The 17,815-nt window shown below is 42.6% G+C and overlaps 1 protein-coding gene across 1 annotated transcript in view; it reads right to left on the reverse strand.

Annotated features, from left to right (window-relative positions):
• Nucleotides 1-7,008: 7,008 nt before the first annotated feature.
• Nucleotides 7,009-17,815, reverse strand: part of luzp1 (leucine zipper protein 1) — a 42,172-nt gene continuing 31,365 nt past the window's right edge. The window contains exons 5-8 of the mRNA XM_020098102.2: nucleotides 16,938-17,500; nucleotides 16,655-16,834; nucleotides 9,288-9,572; nucleotides 7,009-8,544 (exon numbers count right to left, since the gene is read on the reverse strand). Of these exons, the coding sequence (XP_019953661.1) occupies nucleotides 9,327-9,572; nucleotides 16,655-16,834; nucleotides 16,938-17,500 (989 nt within the window). The 3' untranslated portion in view covers nucleotides 7,009-8,544; nucleotides 9,288-9,326. The remainder of the gene's footprint in view (nucleotides 8,545-9,287; nucleotides 9,573-16,654; nucleotides 16,835-16,937; nucleotides 17,501-17,815) is intronic.

A 17,815-nucleotide genomic window follows, 5' to 3' on the forward strand; every position in this document is an offset into this window, starting at 1 on the left:
TCAGATTTACTGTGAATCCAGAATAAAACTTAGTAGAGCACATACCTCCGACCAAGGCCCAACAGTCGTATTAAATTTAACACTCACAGACTTTCATCAAGATTCATGAATGATTTCCTGGGAAAATGGTGAAAATATAAGAAAAAGTGATAAAAAAAAAAGTTCCTGGTTTATCTCTGACCTCAGTAACCCTCTGGATGCACTCACACATTCAACATATCCCTCAGTTTCCACCTGTCGTGGGCAGTAAACCTCTTCCTCCCTCTCACCCTGCCACTGACTCATTTCTCTGGTTGACTTCACCGCTCTCATTCAGGTCAGGCAGCAGCAGCGCGGCTCAGGGGTACCAGGGTCCACACGGGCACCAGCGTGTCAGGGCAGCAGCTTCCTGCATGTGAACTCAGGGCAGATTAAGCCGTTAACCCGTGAAGAACGTCATCAGCGAGAGGCCATTCCTCTCTCTGAGCACTGATGGACTAATAGTTAGTTTATAACCAGCAGGTTTGACTTTACTGTGACGCTCGGCTTTCTGTTCGATTTCCAAGGAACACAATCGACTAAACTTCACTCAGAAACTGCTGCACGACTAAAATGAGAGCACACAACACATTTGTAAATGTTTCCACTGTATCTGTGAGTTTCACTGATTTAAACATTCATCATTAGTGTATAAGGCCCCACATGGACTAACATCACACTTCTGATCAGATGTGCTTGTGTTTCATGGACGGGGACAATGGGACCACTCCTCAGACCCTCAAGAGCAAAACATTTGCTGCTTTCGTTTGATTAGCCGTGATCATTTTTATTTTATTTATTTGTCGTCTTATCTTTTATTGATTGCATTTGTCTCTGAATCGGATGTTTTCAATGCATTTCTTTGAATTTCCTTTGGATTGTTTGAAAAGTGCGACACAGTTAAATAAAGTTTGATTGATTGATTGATGACTCACAGCCACGTTGACACATGACATCACAGGAACAAACTGGAGCCTGATTCCCTGCAGCACAACTTCTGATGTTTTCTTCTTCTTTGTCTCTTTGGTTGATTCATTCCTTTTCAAACTGTCTGGAGACCGAAACTATTCACAGCAGTCGATGTGTTTTTACAGCAGACATGTTGACTCTCAGGAGGAGGAGTGCAGGTGTTACTAATAACCTTCAGAGTCGCTGCGTCGGATTGGACGTGAAACAGGAACTGAAGCAGCCAATTGGAATCCAGCCACTCACCCATTTTATTTTATACACCTGACTTTATATGGAAATGAACTCATTCATTACAACAGTTGTTCGACAGCTCAAGAGCCATTCAGTTAAGAGTGAAATTATACTCACACACAGATTTATCATTATTTAAATTCTACTAATGAAGAGACAAACTATTTATAGAGAAAATGAGTACTTTTACTTCAGTATCATACTGATAATTCTGACTGTTATCAAGTACTAATACATATTCTTTAAGGATCTTAGTGCTTCTTTATATGAGATACAACTAATCTGTTACTACATAAAAATGGCTGAACAAAAACGTGAGAAGATAAAATGTATCATGTATTTTATTGCTGTATATTTTTCCACTTTCTTTATATTACTTGAGCATATTTATCTTTATATATGTATTTTTCACTTTTCGTCCACTTCTAATATCAGCAAATATATGTACTTTCTACTGCACTTCATTTTTTACAAAGCATTGCAAGAACTTTTACTTTTAATAATTTCACCATATTTAAAAGCAAGTACTTACTTTCAAGTTGAAAAGTTAATGTTGTACTTTTCCTTGAGGGCATGTTTGCTTATGATTTGTACTTTTCTTAAGTTAACTTTGGTCAAATCAATAGTTTAACCTAATTGGTAGAACATTTCTGTGTCAATGTTATATCAGGAATGAGTTTTCTAAAAGCCTTTACTCTTTTCCAGAGAATTGTCTAGTTTCAATCTTTTGCTCTCGTCTGCATCTGAAAACCTCTCAGTTCAGTTCAACACGTTCAGACTCGTGAGGAAACTTCTCCCCTGAGATGAACTGACTGACGATAAAGGAACCAGTCTGGTTATTCTCACGTGAGGTTTATCACACTGGATTGTGCAGATTATTTAAAGTGAGCGACGGCAGCAGGAGCAGAGGTTCTGTCGCACACAAGGTGAGGAGCAGCGAGGTGAAACCCTTTAAGGGAAAAGCTGCGTGTGCTGACTCTGCATTCCACAGCAGCTTGTGGTTTTCCTCTTTGTACCTGAACAATTTGCCTCATTTGTCTGCCTGCTTATTTCGCATACCGTCAGCTGTTGTTCCGTCTCTCTCTTTTCCACACACACACACACACACACACACACACACACACACACGAAAATAAAAAAACTTGCTGAGCTTGTTCAGCAAAATGTATAAAAAGACACAGCTTCACCGACACAGGTTCCGACAAGGAGGCGTGTTACAAACAGGTTGGTTTTTATTTTTATTGGAATACATATGGTCTGCTGTACAGTTGGCAGCTTTGAGAGACCTACATGCAGAGTGCGCCAGCCACAGTAAGGTTAAAACATGCACAATGTATTAAGTCTAAAAACAGGAGAAAAAAAAAAAGATGAAGAAAAGAAACGAACAGCCTCCCCGACAACAACACAGTCCATCTGGCATCGCTGACACGCTGAGAGAAGCATTAACAAATCATATGTGACAACACGTTTGCGTTTGACACCTCTGTCTGTCGGTCTCCTTCCTCTGCACGAACATTTATACACATTAAAAACTGTTGATTGTACAGGCCTCAAATCCTCTGTCTGTGCATGTGTGTGTGAGAGATCCAGTTATACACGTCGTCTTGTTTCCTATCAGATTATTCGATTATTTATGTGTTTATATATACACGTGTGTGTGTGAGTGTGTGAGTGTGTGTGTGTGTGTGTGTGGGGCCTGTGTGCATCTTTCTTTGGCAGCACGTACAAACATACAGCACAGACCATGTACAAACCCTGAATTTATGAGCGAGGGAGAACAGAGCAGCGGAGAGGCCGGACCAATGAATGGGCCCCGATTAAAAAAACAAAACACACACACATGGTGAAGCACTCAGCACTGCAGACCTGTTCAGCTCTGATAAAACGCACATAGCTTCTCTCTTCAATGACTATGACACAACCCTGGCTTCTCTCCCTCTCTCCCTCCCTCTATTGTAAATGGTCTCATCCCGTGGCGTCTCATTGTGTCTCCAGGTCGTGAGAAACATTACAACAACAAAAACACAAAATGCAGGAAGAAGAAGAAGAAGAACTCTCCAGGAGTGTAATAACAACGAGGAACAACGACAAAAAATACCATTCTTAAAATCAAGATGGACAAATACTTAATATATTTTTCGATAATAAGGCCCACTTTACAAAAGTACGAGATTTTCCTTAAATAAAATCTATCCGATATAGCTTCCAAAATAAGACATCTTTTGTTTAACAAAGAAATTAAAACATACATAAGCAGAAAACAACAACAAAAAAAACCCTCAAACTGAATATTTCCCCTTTTATTTCAGTATTGATGAGACACACGCTGGCACCGTCTCTCACTGTAAACTGGAAATACTGTGGAATGATTTTGGCACTACGTTAGAAGGCGGAGATGCAGGCCATCAACAAATATGATTCCATAATCAATTGCACGCCAAATTTCCTTTTTCTTTAAGCCATGAGATGATTCTTAAAACCTCTTGTAATCTGGCTGGTGCAAAAACGCATCCCGGACCGGTACGCCCAGCTCCTGCAAACAGATTTAAAAGTACAATCCCGGGACACAGAGGAGGAAGCTTTTTGACAAAAGGGGGACTAAAGGGGGCATTAGTCGTTTGAGGTCTTAAAGTTAAGTGCTGGTTAAGTGCAGATTACAGCCTACGCCACCCAACGACACCATGACCCCGGCTTCACAATGGAGGCCTTTGAGGGAAACGGGCCCGTTTCACTGCCCGGGAGCCATTTCTGCCGAGCCACTCCAATCTCCACTAAGTACATTCTAGTCTACTTTACAAAAGGGAAAAAACAATGACTTGTAAATTAAGGATGTTTATACAAACACCAAAGAAGCTTTAGAGGGTTTCTGTCTGTATTTCAGTGGGCGAGGAGAAGTGGCCTCCTTCCTCTCCGCTGCTCAACCACCTCCTCTCAACCACATCGACCGCAGCCATATCTGAATACTCTGCTACTACTTATGAATTTCTGATTCAACAAATGGTTTTTGTAACTGCCGTCACTCACGGGTCAGAGCGACTGGCGAACTCTGACACAGCTGCTTCTTTACGGCGCCACAAGAGCCTCACAAGTCTCAAGACCTGTAAAGTCTTCGCTCCGGTCCCAGATGACCAGTCAGTGGATTCCACCACGTCAACACAGGCTCTCGCCGCATGAAGCAACGAATAAGACCTGAAGCATGTGAGCACGGTGTCACGACGCCCCCGAGAGTCACAACGGGCGACTGGTGGTGGATTCTGGAGGAGTCCAGCTTGGTTTCAATGGACAGAGCGGTCAGTCGGGTGTGCAGTGGCCTTCGTGTTCTTCAGGGCCTTGTGAGGAAGAAAGGCGGCATGCGTAGCAGAGGATAGAGTTTCAACTCTGCCCTTTAAAAAGCCCCACTTTCTTTGAAGCCCCCCAACAACTCATAAAACCTACAGGTTCCAACAGGTGGCCACTTCCGAGGACCCCCCCCGACTCCAGTGCTCTCCAGATGGAGGAAAAAAGAAGACAAGAGAGGTAGAAGAATGAAGGAGGCTACAGAGACACAGATATGGCGGAGGTTGCACAGTTTGGTTGTGATGTGATGGAGGAAACTGTAACGTCTGCATAGTGAAGAATGATTTATCGGGTGCAGGAAGGGAAAGTGACATGGGATCATTTATGGAGGCGTCGGGGGCAGGGTGAGGGTCGATGAGGGCATCGGTGTGAGAAGCTGCATTACCGAGTTGCTATGTACAGTAACACTAACCCACGGTGATGTCAGCCATGAAGATAAATAAAAAACAAACACATGAGTGCTGGCCGACATATTAATTACAACACACACCGACGAGCCAGCACGTGCATCTCTGGCAGAGCCGGACACGCGATACCCTCGTCTGTTTTAATTATCCCTGAAGTGCACGTCACCGCCGAGTCGTCTTCCTCCCTCCTGTATTTAGAAGCCCTGAGCCAAGACGGAGAGACAGGATTAGATGCAGCCCTGACCTCTGACCTTTCAGCTACCCGGGGAGCTGCCCATCACTATCTGGTGACAGGTTGCTGGCCTTCAATAAAACAGCCCTACCCCCCACCCCCAGAACAAAATGGCACATATCACGGCTGTTTAGGGAAAATGAGAATCCAAGCAAGATGCAGAGAAACAGAGAAGGAAGAGAGGAAGGGGAGATTTGGAGTCTCTGGAAATAGTAAAAGGAAAATTGGAACTGTTTACAAAGACGAGAGATCGGGGGAAGAGCTGGCAATTCCTCTCGGTAAATGAGAAGAGTGGAAGTAGAAACAATAACAGAGAGAGCACAGGACTATATGATCATCACGTCTTGGCATGAGCACCGAGAGCTCCGAACAGCGCGTCTGGTCTGTTTCTGCTCCATCATAGAGCCAAGAGAAGCGGCCACATGGCAGCCGACAGACAGATCCACAGGACGTAGCTTTTGGGGCCGTTGTGGGTCTACGTTCTTTAAAATTGGACTTTAAAAGTCGAGTTAGAAAAAAATAGCTTCCAGGGGAACGTTGCGTTGACCTCAATCTTCCCTCCGAGAACGTTGTTTACAATGTTCCGTGTTACAATCACTCAGAATGTATAAAAATATATACGATCAGTTCTACAGGTCATTTAACTGCTCAGCGAGTGGAGAAACGTGGTGTGAGTCTATACTTGTTAGAAGAATCAACTTTTCTTATTATATCTCAAGGCACAGATGAATATACTGTTGATATTTATAGCTGATGGTAATGGAACTTTAACAGTTGTGAAAAATGGTAAACAACCAGAGGAGAAGTCAGACGGATCATCCCCAGCAGGGTCTGACTCAACAGTGGAGATGTTCCGAAACCAGCATCACAAGTACAATCTGATACCTGCAAAGTAAATTAGATCTGTTGCGCTGCACTGCCACTGGCAAGTCTTGTTTTTAGAGCAGTGAGGATGAAGTGATTTCTGATCGTGTAGCTAAAATGTCAGCAATTTGGAAATATTTCAGTCCCACAAGTGAAACGGCATCTGCAACGTCAGCGGGACCTCAGATTCGAGGGATTGGCACAAGTTTTGCAAGTTACAACACTATCTCATGAAACACAATCTAATAAAGACCTTTTATTTTTATTAACGGGGGCTGCACTCTTGTTTTTCTAGATTTATTTATCTGTGTTTGTTTTCACTTGCGACTGTCGTACTAGATAAAAGAAGTTCTATGGTTAATTTTCAGTGTATTTGTTTTGGGTTATTAGATAAGAGCTGCTAAAATACATTATATGAGATGTTGTTTATATCAAATTCACTGGTATCTGATCGCTACTCGGTATCGGCCGATACACCAGGTATCGGTCTCATGAAGGGAAAATGGTATCGGAACATCTCCATTCAACAGCTCTTAGACACAGAACAGCAGAGCAGCACAAGCAGATGGAGAGAGGGAACGTTCTTCAGCAGGTTCCACGTGTTCAGAGCTGACACAGTTACAGTTACTGCGTCTGCCGTTCAGGACACTCAGGAGAAAGACGACGCTGCCGTGATGGGTCGGTGCATTCAGCTGCGTTCCTTTGCATTGTTCATACATTTTGTTCTAGGATCAAAGTTTATATCATCTCTCGATCTAAAATCCAGCAGGAGCGCGATGAAAGACTCAAACTCTAAAAGGTCAGTGAGGTTTCCTTGAAGAACACAACTTATTTAATTACTGGCCACTATGAAATCTGTTTCTGTGGCCACCCATTGCTGCTTTGGCCCGCCCCCCCCCTCCCCACCAATGAGCGACTGCTCCAAAATACAAACCATGGCTGACATTATCATGACATAGCAAAATAATAAACCTCTCGTTTATTTAGATGTAAGAAAGCTGGGACGATTCGCACGGCGAACCCAGTCACACACACGCGAGCCAGACCATCAGTTCCTTGATGTTCAGTCTGACCCTCTTGTGTTTCTCCTTTGACTGGCAGGCGTGTTCACACAGTATTTACAGCAGCACTGAATAAAAAGGTCCGACCTGCCAGGCCAGGTTTGCTGGTAATCCACAGTCCAATGTTCACTTTTAAACAGCCGCTTTACTGCGGCCCTCTCCAAACACACGGAGCAGGACAAGTTGTGAATCAAAGCACCATGGAAACTGTAGCATGATTCAAGGTTATAAACAATGCCCCTCCCCCTGTTTCTCATTTCCCACCCGCAATCATTCCTTTTTTTCTACATGTGCGTTGCATTTTATTACGTGCAAACTACTTATCTTGTTATGATTAAGCAGACAATGAGGAAAAGGACGATGCACAACAGGAAGCGAATTACAAAGAATAAAAACAACTGGTGAAAATGGATAAAAGCATAAGTAAGGTCCCGGCCTGTCAGAAATTGTGTGTGTGGCAGAGAAGCAGAGTGTAATGTATGCCAAGTCACAATCTCTCAAGTGCTCTTCATTTTTTTACTTTAGAAATATGCAAGTGTTCACTCAACATCTAAGAAACCAGATTGAATCCAGTTTGAGGTCACTGCATGCCAGAAAAATGATTAAAATAACCCTAATGTTAGAAATGAGCATGTGTTTGTATGGTTTGAATGTAAAATAAAATCATAAAAAGAAAGTAGATGGTCTGACTGAACTATCGAAGCAAAAAAACTGAGCCCAGAGAGAAAATGTGAATCTTGCGATATGGGTCTGCAAAGAGGGTAATTCGCTTTCTGTTTTTGGTCACAGTTAAAGTAGAGATCCTTTAGTTTGTGAAGTGTTCAGCATGAAGATCCCAGCCTCTTTGAGATGAAGATGCGTCTTTAACATGTTACTGCTGACAACTGCAGTTTGGGGGTTGCTGTTCAAAAAGGTTGAAGTTGTGATTTCAAAGAGACACATCCAGTTGTGATGGTCCTCTGAGAAAGGTTTTCTCAATGCTGTGAGTCCTTCTTCCTCTGACGCTCTTTAAACTCTCTCTGGAACGCAAAACCAAAAAAAGAATCTCCAGCCGTCCCCCAGCATGCCAGCCTCTCCCTTGTCAAATTCGGGGATTACACTATAATACATCCAAGGCAAGGAGCAGAAGAGGATACGTGGGCTGGTGAGGCGACCTCCGAAACGCTGTACAGGCACAGGTCTTTCCATTTATGCCTCTTTGGGGACGGAGAAAGTTCCGGATAGGAAGAGCCAGTCACGTCTCTGTATGTGCTCAGGGTCAAATCCGTGGTTTGTTGCTTTATACGGCTGCAACTTTTTTTATGTCTTTGCTTTTTATAAAAGCTGCAGATGTCGTCTGTGGGAGATGGTGGTAATAGGTGTAGCCATTAGTTGATGGGAGACTGGTGTTTGGCTCTGCTTTTGCCAGTGGGAGCTTAATGGAGTGCTGTTAAGGGAAAAATACATAAAAAGGACCTTATTTAAACTTTTAGATTTCACCACAGCTATTCATCTTCCTTTGAAACTATTTCCACAATTTCATAGCAAGACTGCCAGAAGCAACAAGATCATTTAGCACTAATTAGGGAGGAAATGGAGACTGTGTTCAACTGGTACATTTACACTTCAAATTATTACAGTTCATTTCCAGAGATCCTTTTAATTGATGCATGAATAATTAAGTTTACCTAAATTAGTATAAATTGAGCTTTTTCTTCCATGGAATTTGTAGTTTTGCCGATCACACACGATTAAAGTGAAACATTACCATGGATTTGTCTTTATAGCTGATTTCAGACATGCACTCAAGAAATTTTAAGTGTTCACAAAATCTCATGATTTCCTCAGCAGAATGTCTTGTCCTGCCTGTAGCATGTTCTACCCCTCGCCTGCATTCTCCAGACATTGTGCTGTTGTCATGAACGTGTCTGACCTGCACAATCCCCTGCTGCTCGTCATATTTGAAAGACAAACTTTCTGGAAAAGTTTGTCAGACTCAGGACATTTTCTGGAGTTCATGTCTGCTTAGGTTTGCTGGGGGTCACTCTACACTGCTGCACCATGAAAGCCTCTTAGGAGAAGTGACATAATTACAACAAGGGTAATTAACATTGGCTTCCTTTAATTGTCGAGTTTCAGGAGTCAGGCGAGAGAGGGGAGAAACGAGACAAAAAAAAAAAAACCGCCGACCTGTCCTTCCTGCTGCAGTCCTGTTCAGACCCAGGCGGTCTAATGATACTCAGGCTGACGATGGCTCCACGGTCGGCTCCCTGCTACACTCCTCCCCTCTGCTCTGGCCCCTGTCCCTTGACCTCGACTGGACCACAGCTCCCCTCCTCTGGAGGAGGCTCCTGCTGTCTTGGACGCCCGGTCGTAAGAACTCCCCAGGTGGTGCGGGTCGCTGCTGGGTAGTTGTCGTCTCCAGGAGGCCGGGCTGTGGATGGAGTTCGGAGTGGGATCTATGCTATCAGCAGCCTAGAAGGGTTAGAATAGAAGGAAAGTAGATGAAGCCCTTGTTGGCATCGGTTTGGTCAGAAATGCAAACAGAGCTCAGTTCTTTCAATCCCATATCCTGGATCTATGTATGGGAGCTCTGGGCATTTTGTTTAGATGGTTTGGGGACGTGTTTGGACTTTTCTGTATCATGTGGGCATTAAGTACATGCTGTTTATGTTAACTGGTGTGTGACAAGGAAAGTCTGCCATGTGGTCTTCTGCCAGGGGAAAAATCCCCAACCAAAAGCCCCAAACATACCCCAAACTGAGAGATTTATAATTTGGTGGGCTGACTAGAAAACAAACCCCATGTTACTAGTCTGTGGTGACTACAACAGCACGTCCTCCTCTCACAACCTCAGTAACCCTGCGCTGAGAAAGTGAGAGTTAGATGACGATGCAGTTCCTACGGTGCACAGAAACAGCACCCTGCTCCTGTAATTTCAGCTTTTTAAAAAAAAACGCACCATAATTAGTGACATTTGGTGGGTTGGAGTTGGCTTCTGGTGCAGTTTTTTCAAATGCATTTTCGCTAATTGGCTTTAATGGAGCCCTGCTGGACTGCCTTCCTCAGTCTCCTGGGGTAACAGACAGGAAATCAGTCACCGGCGAACGCTGCCAAAGGGGCGTGTTCAGTGTGGTCACTTCCTGCTCCCGTCACTGTGGGAGGAAATGGGAGAGTGGCATATTCTCCTTCTATGGTAAGCTGCTGCTGCTAGAGCATGGGCTTTCAGAGGGGTTGCCATATAATGCGCTGGCAGTGCTCCTCTTACCCTCGAGAGGCGGCCTGTACATTCTTCTACACATTGTAACAGCCCTAATGGAAGAAATGCTGCCATCATCAGTAAATCATCTCTGGCAGCACAGAGTGATGATCTGACAACATGAGAGACAGGTGGGACTAAGAGGTACATTACTTTCACATAGACAAACAGTAGTCATGTTAAATGAATCTTGGGAAATAGACTTAGATAAGAAAATAAGAGATTATTACCTCTTCTACACTGAATATGAATTATGAATAAGCATAAATGCGGAAATGAGGGAAAAAACTGATTGGAGCGACAGTTTGTTATGCATTTTTTATTTTCCTCTTCATTTTCTAAGCTTCTTTGAAGCATTCAATGTGCTTTCACATTTTTCACAATATATTCAATGATGTGTGGCTTGGCTCAAAGCTATAGAGCGAACAGTAAACTAGAAATGAATTAAACGTGTACATTACTGAATCAGAAATTGTACATGGATGTTGGACATGTAATTGACCCTTCTCTCTGTGTAAACTGTGGACCTTTAAGGCCCCTGTTTCATAAAAATCCTTGATCCGCGACTGTCTGCATCTAATCTCCAGTGATAATGTGTGACTAGTACTTCTGGGTGTGTAATATTTACTGTACACACATCCAGTATAACTGGTTTCAATCTCTCAGAAAGAAAATGAATAAGCTTCTTTTCCAAAATTGTCAAACACTTCTTGGAGGATGTTTTACTCTTTATGTGTAGATACTTAAATCCTTCATTCATTCAGCCCATGCACTCAGGCTTTAGACAAAAAAAACTACTAAAGCTACTAAATAAAGGTCAGTTTAAGAATGACCAACAAAAGTTTTTCAATAGTTCACTTGGAAAACCAAAACAGAAACTGTGAGAGGACTCCATTTTACGATGCAGAACTAAGGCCAGCCAATTTGAGAAATAACACAAGTAGCATGTCAGAACAAATTATATCCCTGCTCTAAATCTGTCTGCCCTTGGTCTCACGCCCTATTTTCAGGAATCATGTTGTCTTGCCAACCCCAGCTCTTAAATCTGCTCTCCAGAAAGACAGTGCCCTCGACTCTCCAGGTGAAACGTTTCAGAAAAGGTGAAATATGTGTGTGTGTGTTTTTTGACGATCTGTCTATAGTTATTATTCATAAAAGCCTTTTATTTATTGCTTTTCATATAGCACTGTTATTCCAGAGGGTTTTTTTCATGTCTGGGTCACATCAGGCTAATGGTGAACAGTAGAGTAACTCTAATCCCACACTTTACCTTGCTGGTCTTTGATTCAACAAAGGATGTTTTGGTATCTTGCTCATCAGCCATTTCGGCCCCGCTGTCGTCAGCCAAACATAAGTTCACAGCTCATTCATGTACGGGCTGAGGTTTCCTACAGCTACAGCAGGGAGGAAGTACTACAATGCTGTTCTGTTCTGCACTCTGAGGTGTGGAGTGACCACTAGAGAAAGCAAGAAATCCCCATTTTAACACCGACCTGTTTGGTTTATTCATTTCTGAATTAGGTTTTCAGTGTGTTTCTCTGCTACCAGTTCTATCAGAGCCTTAACAAGAGTCTATGTGTCTGTACCACAGAGTGTGTAAAGATGGACGACCTGACTGCTCCCCAAAAGTGAAGCCAAATCATCTTGATTGCCTCCTGGTGACTGACTGCACTATAGGTCATAAATTCTGCCTCCTCCGTGTAAGTAAATGGGACATTGACCAAAAATGTTTTGAATGGTTATTCTGATTTGTTCTTATCACACCGCCCTTATTTCAATTGTTCATTTTTTCAGTGAGTTTGATTATATTTAGTTATTTAGTGCATGTATCGGTGGGGCCTTGATACCGTGGCTGCACACCTCGATCGCTTCAGCACAGACTAGCTCCAAAGGCCGTCAAAAAGAAAAGCCGGCGGCACCTGTACGTGGAACATTTTGGCTTGATTTTTGTACAATGGGAGGAAGTGGAATCTATGTACCAATAAGGATCAACTTTCTAATCACCATGATTATACGTATCGGTTTTCATGACAATCAATCCAATACAAATTTTCTGTGAAGAGACAAATGATCAAGTGATCACCAGAGTCTTAGGCTTCATCCTCTGGGGAACATGAACATCTGTACAAAATTGGATGGCAATCTATCTGATGTGGCTAACATGTCCAAAGATAAAGTCAAGGTTAAACGGCATCTATGGATTCAGGTCATGATGACAAGATCATGACCTTTCAATAATTTTTCTCAGTCTCATAAAGTGTTGAATAAATAACATCCTAATAATCTATACACTGGGATAAAAAAAGACAGATCAATCAATAAGCTAGTTAGCCCAGGCTGCTCCGGGGTACTTAAAGGAATTGGGAGTGTTGTCTCTTCCTTAATGACAATTGAAGGATAGTGTCTTTCTGCTCTGGACAGTAAGCTGACTTCAGTCTCTCTACTCTCTGCTGCGGAGCGTTTGATGTGAAAGGTCAGGGGCACCTCCTCAAACAATATTCCAAAAGTCTAACACAATAATTACATATCATCGTAGCAGACATTTAAATTCAAACAAACTTTGAAGGATTGTGCTTCGGCCAAAGTCAGGAGTTTAGATACCTTGTGAAAAAATGATCAGTGGGATGTTAGTTAATGATGATTGGCTACGTTCCCCTCCCATCATATTAAACGTTTCCATCTGGAAAACTTGTAATAATACAACCCTTTTCTCTCAACCTCTGACACAGCAATCACAAAGTAATCCCAACCTCCCACCGTCCTAACTACAGCTGTATCCAGACCTCTTGAGAATGGACTCCGTTCAGACCACTGAAATGTTCTGAAAGTCCAAACCAAAAAGATGATCGGCTGTGCTCCAAGGAATGCTTCAGAGCCCAATTATGATCTGAGGTATGTTTTGTTTTTGCCCTGTAGCAAATTTTGCTCATGATTTCTATCTGACTGAAGCGGTTAGTTCTTGCATCCAGCATCAGGATGAACGAGGTTTTACGGTACCACAGAGTCGACCAAGTGGGCTTAGGAAATCCCCATAATAAAGTACAAAAAAGGGTGACTGAAAAAAACCACTTAGGGAGTGACAAGAAACATGGAGTTCATCAGACCACTGCTGATTTACCACATCAGCTGCAGGGCAGGGGTTGGTTTGATAGGCTAGTTCCAGGGTAAGCAGGGATATCGGGGTGAGTCATGTGGGACAGGGACAGAAAAAAGATTGGAGGACACTGAGCTAATAAAAATAACATGTGGTCAATGCCCTGCAAAGCAGAGCCATGGTCAAAGCCATGTGTTGGACAGACGTTGGGGTAACTCAGACAGGAGCTACTTAAATGCACCATTATAAGTCAGTTTTTTCTTAACAGGCCATGGAGGACAAATTCAATAGGGGGATTGCAGAATGGTAGAAAAGTGAAGGAAGAGAAGAGTCAGAGACAAATGTAGCTGTTGCCTCATTCTACCAGTCGATATCAGTGCTTAGGGGGTGCAAGGGTAGAAACATCTGATCAAGCACATTGAAGCTAATGAGTTGGATGGAGCCATTTTAGTTGCATTAATTTCATACAGTGGCTCAGCTGACTGTGAAGCAGTGTGAAAGGACAGAGGTTCATTCCAGCCTCAGCAGGCTGTTACAGTGTTATAGAGTAAAAGTAGAGCTGGCTAAAGGTTGAAATATTTTTATCTTAGAGTTCATATGTTACCGATACCAAGATCTTTGTAAAATTAGAAGGGGACTAGGAGAGGAGATACCTCCGCTAAAGCTGATTGGCCACTTTGTATAACACTGTATACGTTTATTGACATCATACATTTGGATCGGATTAGCTTTCTACACATGCCTGATCTTTTTCATTAAGATCTCTAATCCTGCTAAAAGACAAATGCCAATGAAAACATAATCTCCTTGGCTGAGGTAAATCTAAAATAATAACACGCTTTTAACAAAAATGCCAAAATTCTTAAATGTTGACTGTAAGATGTGAATAAATTTAAAACACCAGCAGCTGCAGGAATATCTGCATGAATAAAAGTCTGAAACAGTGATTTAAAGCAGTAATATAAATTTGACCTGGAATTTGATGTCAGACTTTTGTACTTTGGGATAAATTTTAGAACAAAAACAATGTTGAGGATTAATAGTCAGCATTGAGCTGGATAAGAGGGAAGTCCTCTATGGTGAATCTCAAACGGAATACCTTACCTTTAAGTAGCTTTATTGCCCTACTGAGACCAAATATGATAGATGAGACCACAGACACGTTGCATGTGTGTGTGTGTGTGTGTGTGTGTGTGTGTGTGTGTGTGTGTGTGTGTGTGTGCCCTTTGGCAACATGCAGTTTATTTATAGGGGGATTTTACCCAAAGGCCTGAAGTCCACTCTAGTTAGTCAAAGTGACAGACTGGCATGTTATTGTAGCCATGGAGCCGTCTTTGTCCATCTGACAATATATCATACGTCAATAGACAAGTGAGTTAATACTGCAGCCCATTAGTAGTTTTCACCTCATCTTTCTGAGGTCTTGTATAAACGTTCCCACTCCATTAATTAAGTCCTACATATATACACACTCTCACATGTGAATACATGTGAACATGTACATGCAGTCACTAGGAATCAATCCTGCCCATGTGTTGATTTTAAATAGAGCCTGACTGATATGGACTTTAAGTATCAATGCACCTAAATAATTGATTAAAACATTTGAAATATGGAAATATTGGACGATATGTTTACTGTGGACACTAGTATAAAGTACACAGGAAAAGCTGCAGAATCTTATGTGAGAACACAGCAGAGGATCCCCCGCTGGATTCATCGCAAGCAAGTGGGTGGACTGGTAACATGTAACTGACACAAAAAGGAAAAAAGATATCTCCGGGTGAAAAATTTGGAGCCAATGTCGATGTGCTGTCAACAAAGTCATGTGATTTCTGCAGCTGAATTAATACATTACTTCCTACCTCTGCACGACCCCTCACCTGAATCCTGCGGAGGATTTGTTGTTGTTGTGAACGCGTTAGAGCAGAGAACCCCCCCCACTGTGTTGCGCATGTGTCAAAAGAAAACTGCAGCAAAAGTCTGGACCCAATTCTCCTGAGTTCCTCCAAAGGTCCTGTCTGAAAACAGCTATAAGCGGTGATACCTGTTTGTCAGAAAAAGGCTCATAGCAGCCAATATTATCAGCCAATCAATGTATCAGTCAGACTCTCTAAGCAACTTCACAATCACAGTGTTAGAGAAGATAAATGTCAGGTTGGCCTGACAGTGTTGCCATGTTAGATGTGAAGAGAAAATATCTTAGTTTTATTAATTGCAGGTACAAACATAAATTCAAAGCTCTTGCAAAGTGATGGATTAACATGTGTGTGCAAAAAAGAGCCGTATATGGAACAATACACAAAACACAAGTAAGTATTAGTTCCTCAGTAATGTTTGTGTTGAACAGAAATGCAGCCTGGCAGCGGCACAGACTATAATGTGGTTGCACATTTAAATACAAGAAAGCTATTTTCTTCTCAGTGAGGTTTTCCGAACCTTCTTTTCCCCCTGTTGAGGTCTTTTTCAATTCCATCCTCCCTCTTCTGTTTTTTGTCCCACCCTTTTCTCTTTGTCCTTACTGGGGCAGCAGGAGTGGGGCCTACAGAAGTGCTGTGCTAAGCTTGAAGTTGCAGAGCCTGGCGTCAGGGAAAAATACAAGCTGAGCTTGCATGCAAAGTGGACACACCAGGAACTGAGCCCTGCGGCTGCACTTTCTGACCTTTTATCTTCAAGACAAAACTACTTGCAGACGGTTACACATCACAACCACCACCTGTGCGGAAATTCTTATCTGGCAGAGACTTTTTCTAGAAGCCACATATACAGTTATAGCTTAAGAGCATGTTTGCCTTTGGCAAGAAATGTTTGAGAAGTTTACAATGAATGAGAAGGGCAAGACAATACTATCAGTGAATTGCACTTGCGTTCGATATAAACAAAAGCGTAAATATGTTTGTCATAATAAAGATGACAGATATGTTATGGACAACCATGACTATTCTTAGAGGGATAAACATTTTTTGTGGTAGCTGCTGTTGGTGTGTTATTAATAGGACAAGTTTCCCATCCTTATAGTCAAATAAAAAAAATTAAAAGTTGCATTCTACTTTAAACAAATGTTGCTTTTGTAATGAAAAATTCATATTAAAAATGTTTCTGTGTGAAACAAAGACTATTTAGATTGAGCTAGTGTTTCAACTAGTGTTCAACTTTACTTAACAAGAGCAGAAAAGAGCACAAACTTTAAATTGGTTGTCTTACCGGTGGTTGTTGGGTGTACGATCGTCCCCAGGACTGAGAGGTGACAGGAGCGTGGGGTATAGTCCTTCCCATGCCTCCTGTTTCCAAAGCAGGAGACTGGGAGTGCTTCCCTCTGCGCATCAGTGGTTCCTCTGATTCTTTAGTGTTTGGAACCCCACTGTTGATCCTCTGCATGTAGACCTGGGATAGGGGGCAACACGAAGAGCCACATTGTGCATCGATGTAATAGAACATACCTTTTCTTTTCGAATTTAACATTGTCTCATAAAAATCTTTCTCTCACCTCTGCAGGAGATGGCTTGCCTCCCTTCTGTGCTGCAGCATTCCCAACAGCACACGCTTCTTCCATATCAAAAGTGGTAGTTGCCCGATAAGCCCTCCATGTTGTTGCACCTTCAGCCTCGTCTTCAGAGCCAGCGTCTGCCATCACCCTAGTCGCCCCTCGTCCCATCTCATCCACTGAGGCAGGGCTTTTGTTCCTCCAGGTGCTTCTCACAGTCACATTCTTCATATCTGGTGTGCTTTCTTCTTGGGAGTGCTGGCTTTGTCTTTGGCTTCTCCAGCTGGTGACCGTGGTGGTACTGCTGTTGCTCTCGAAGCCCGACTCTGTGTCATTGAAGTCTGCGGATGTGGCATCCGGTGACTGGAGGCTGAAGTTGCTGCGTTGGCAGCACAGGTGACTGGTCTCCACTCTGGAGGTGTTGTGGAGTTTGGACTTTGATGAGGAATCACTGTGGTCGTCTGATCCGTAGTCCGGGTCCTGGCACGGCCGCAAAGCGATCTCACTCTTGGGGATGGAGAATTCATATGGGACGGAAATACTGCCAAGGTGCTCATTGCTGGGACCTGGCAATTAGTAAAATATATTTAATATTTTCTCAGCAAAACATTTTAAAGACATGAGTACTGTAATATCCTTCATATTACCACATTCAAGCCATCCCAGTGATGTGGTTCTATATATGACAAAGTGAGTCAGTATTTTGTTCTCTATGCTCCTGGAGTTTTCTATTAAATGTCAACATAATAAGTATTACTGTGAGCATATAAGCAAGCTGACATTGGCAGCGTGTTCGGGTCCATCCTCACTGAGCTGTGAGTTTTCATACAACACCTAATATTCTAATATATTTGTAAGTTACAGTTTTTCATAGCACTGAT

Source organism: Paralichthys olivaceus, chromosome 12 (genome assembly GCF_024713975.1).
Source record: "Paralichthys olivaceus isolate ysfri-2021 chromosome 12, ASM2471397v2, whole genome shotgun sequence".
NCBI classification, from domain to species: Eukaryota; Metazoa; Chordata; class Actinopteri; order Pleuronectiformes; family Paralichthyidae; genus Paralichthys; species Paralichthys olivaceus.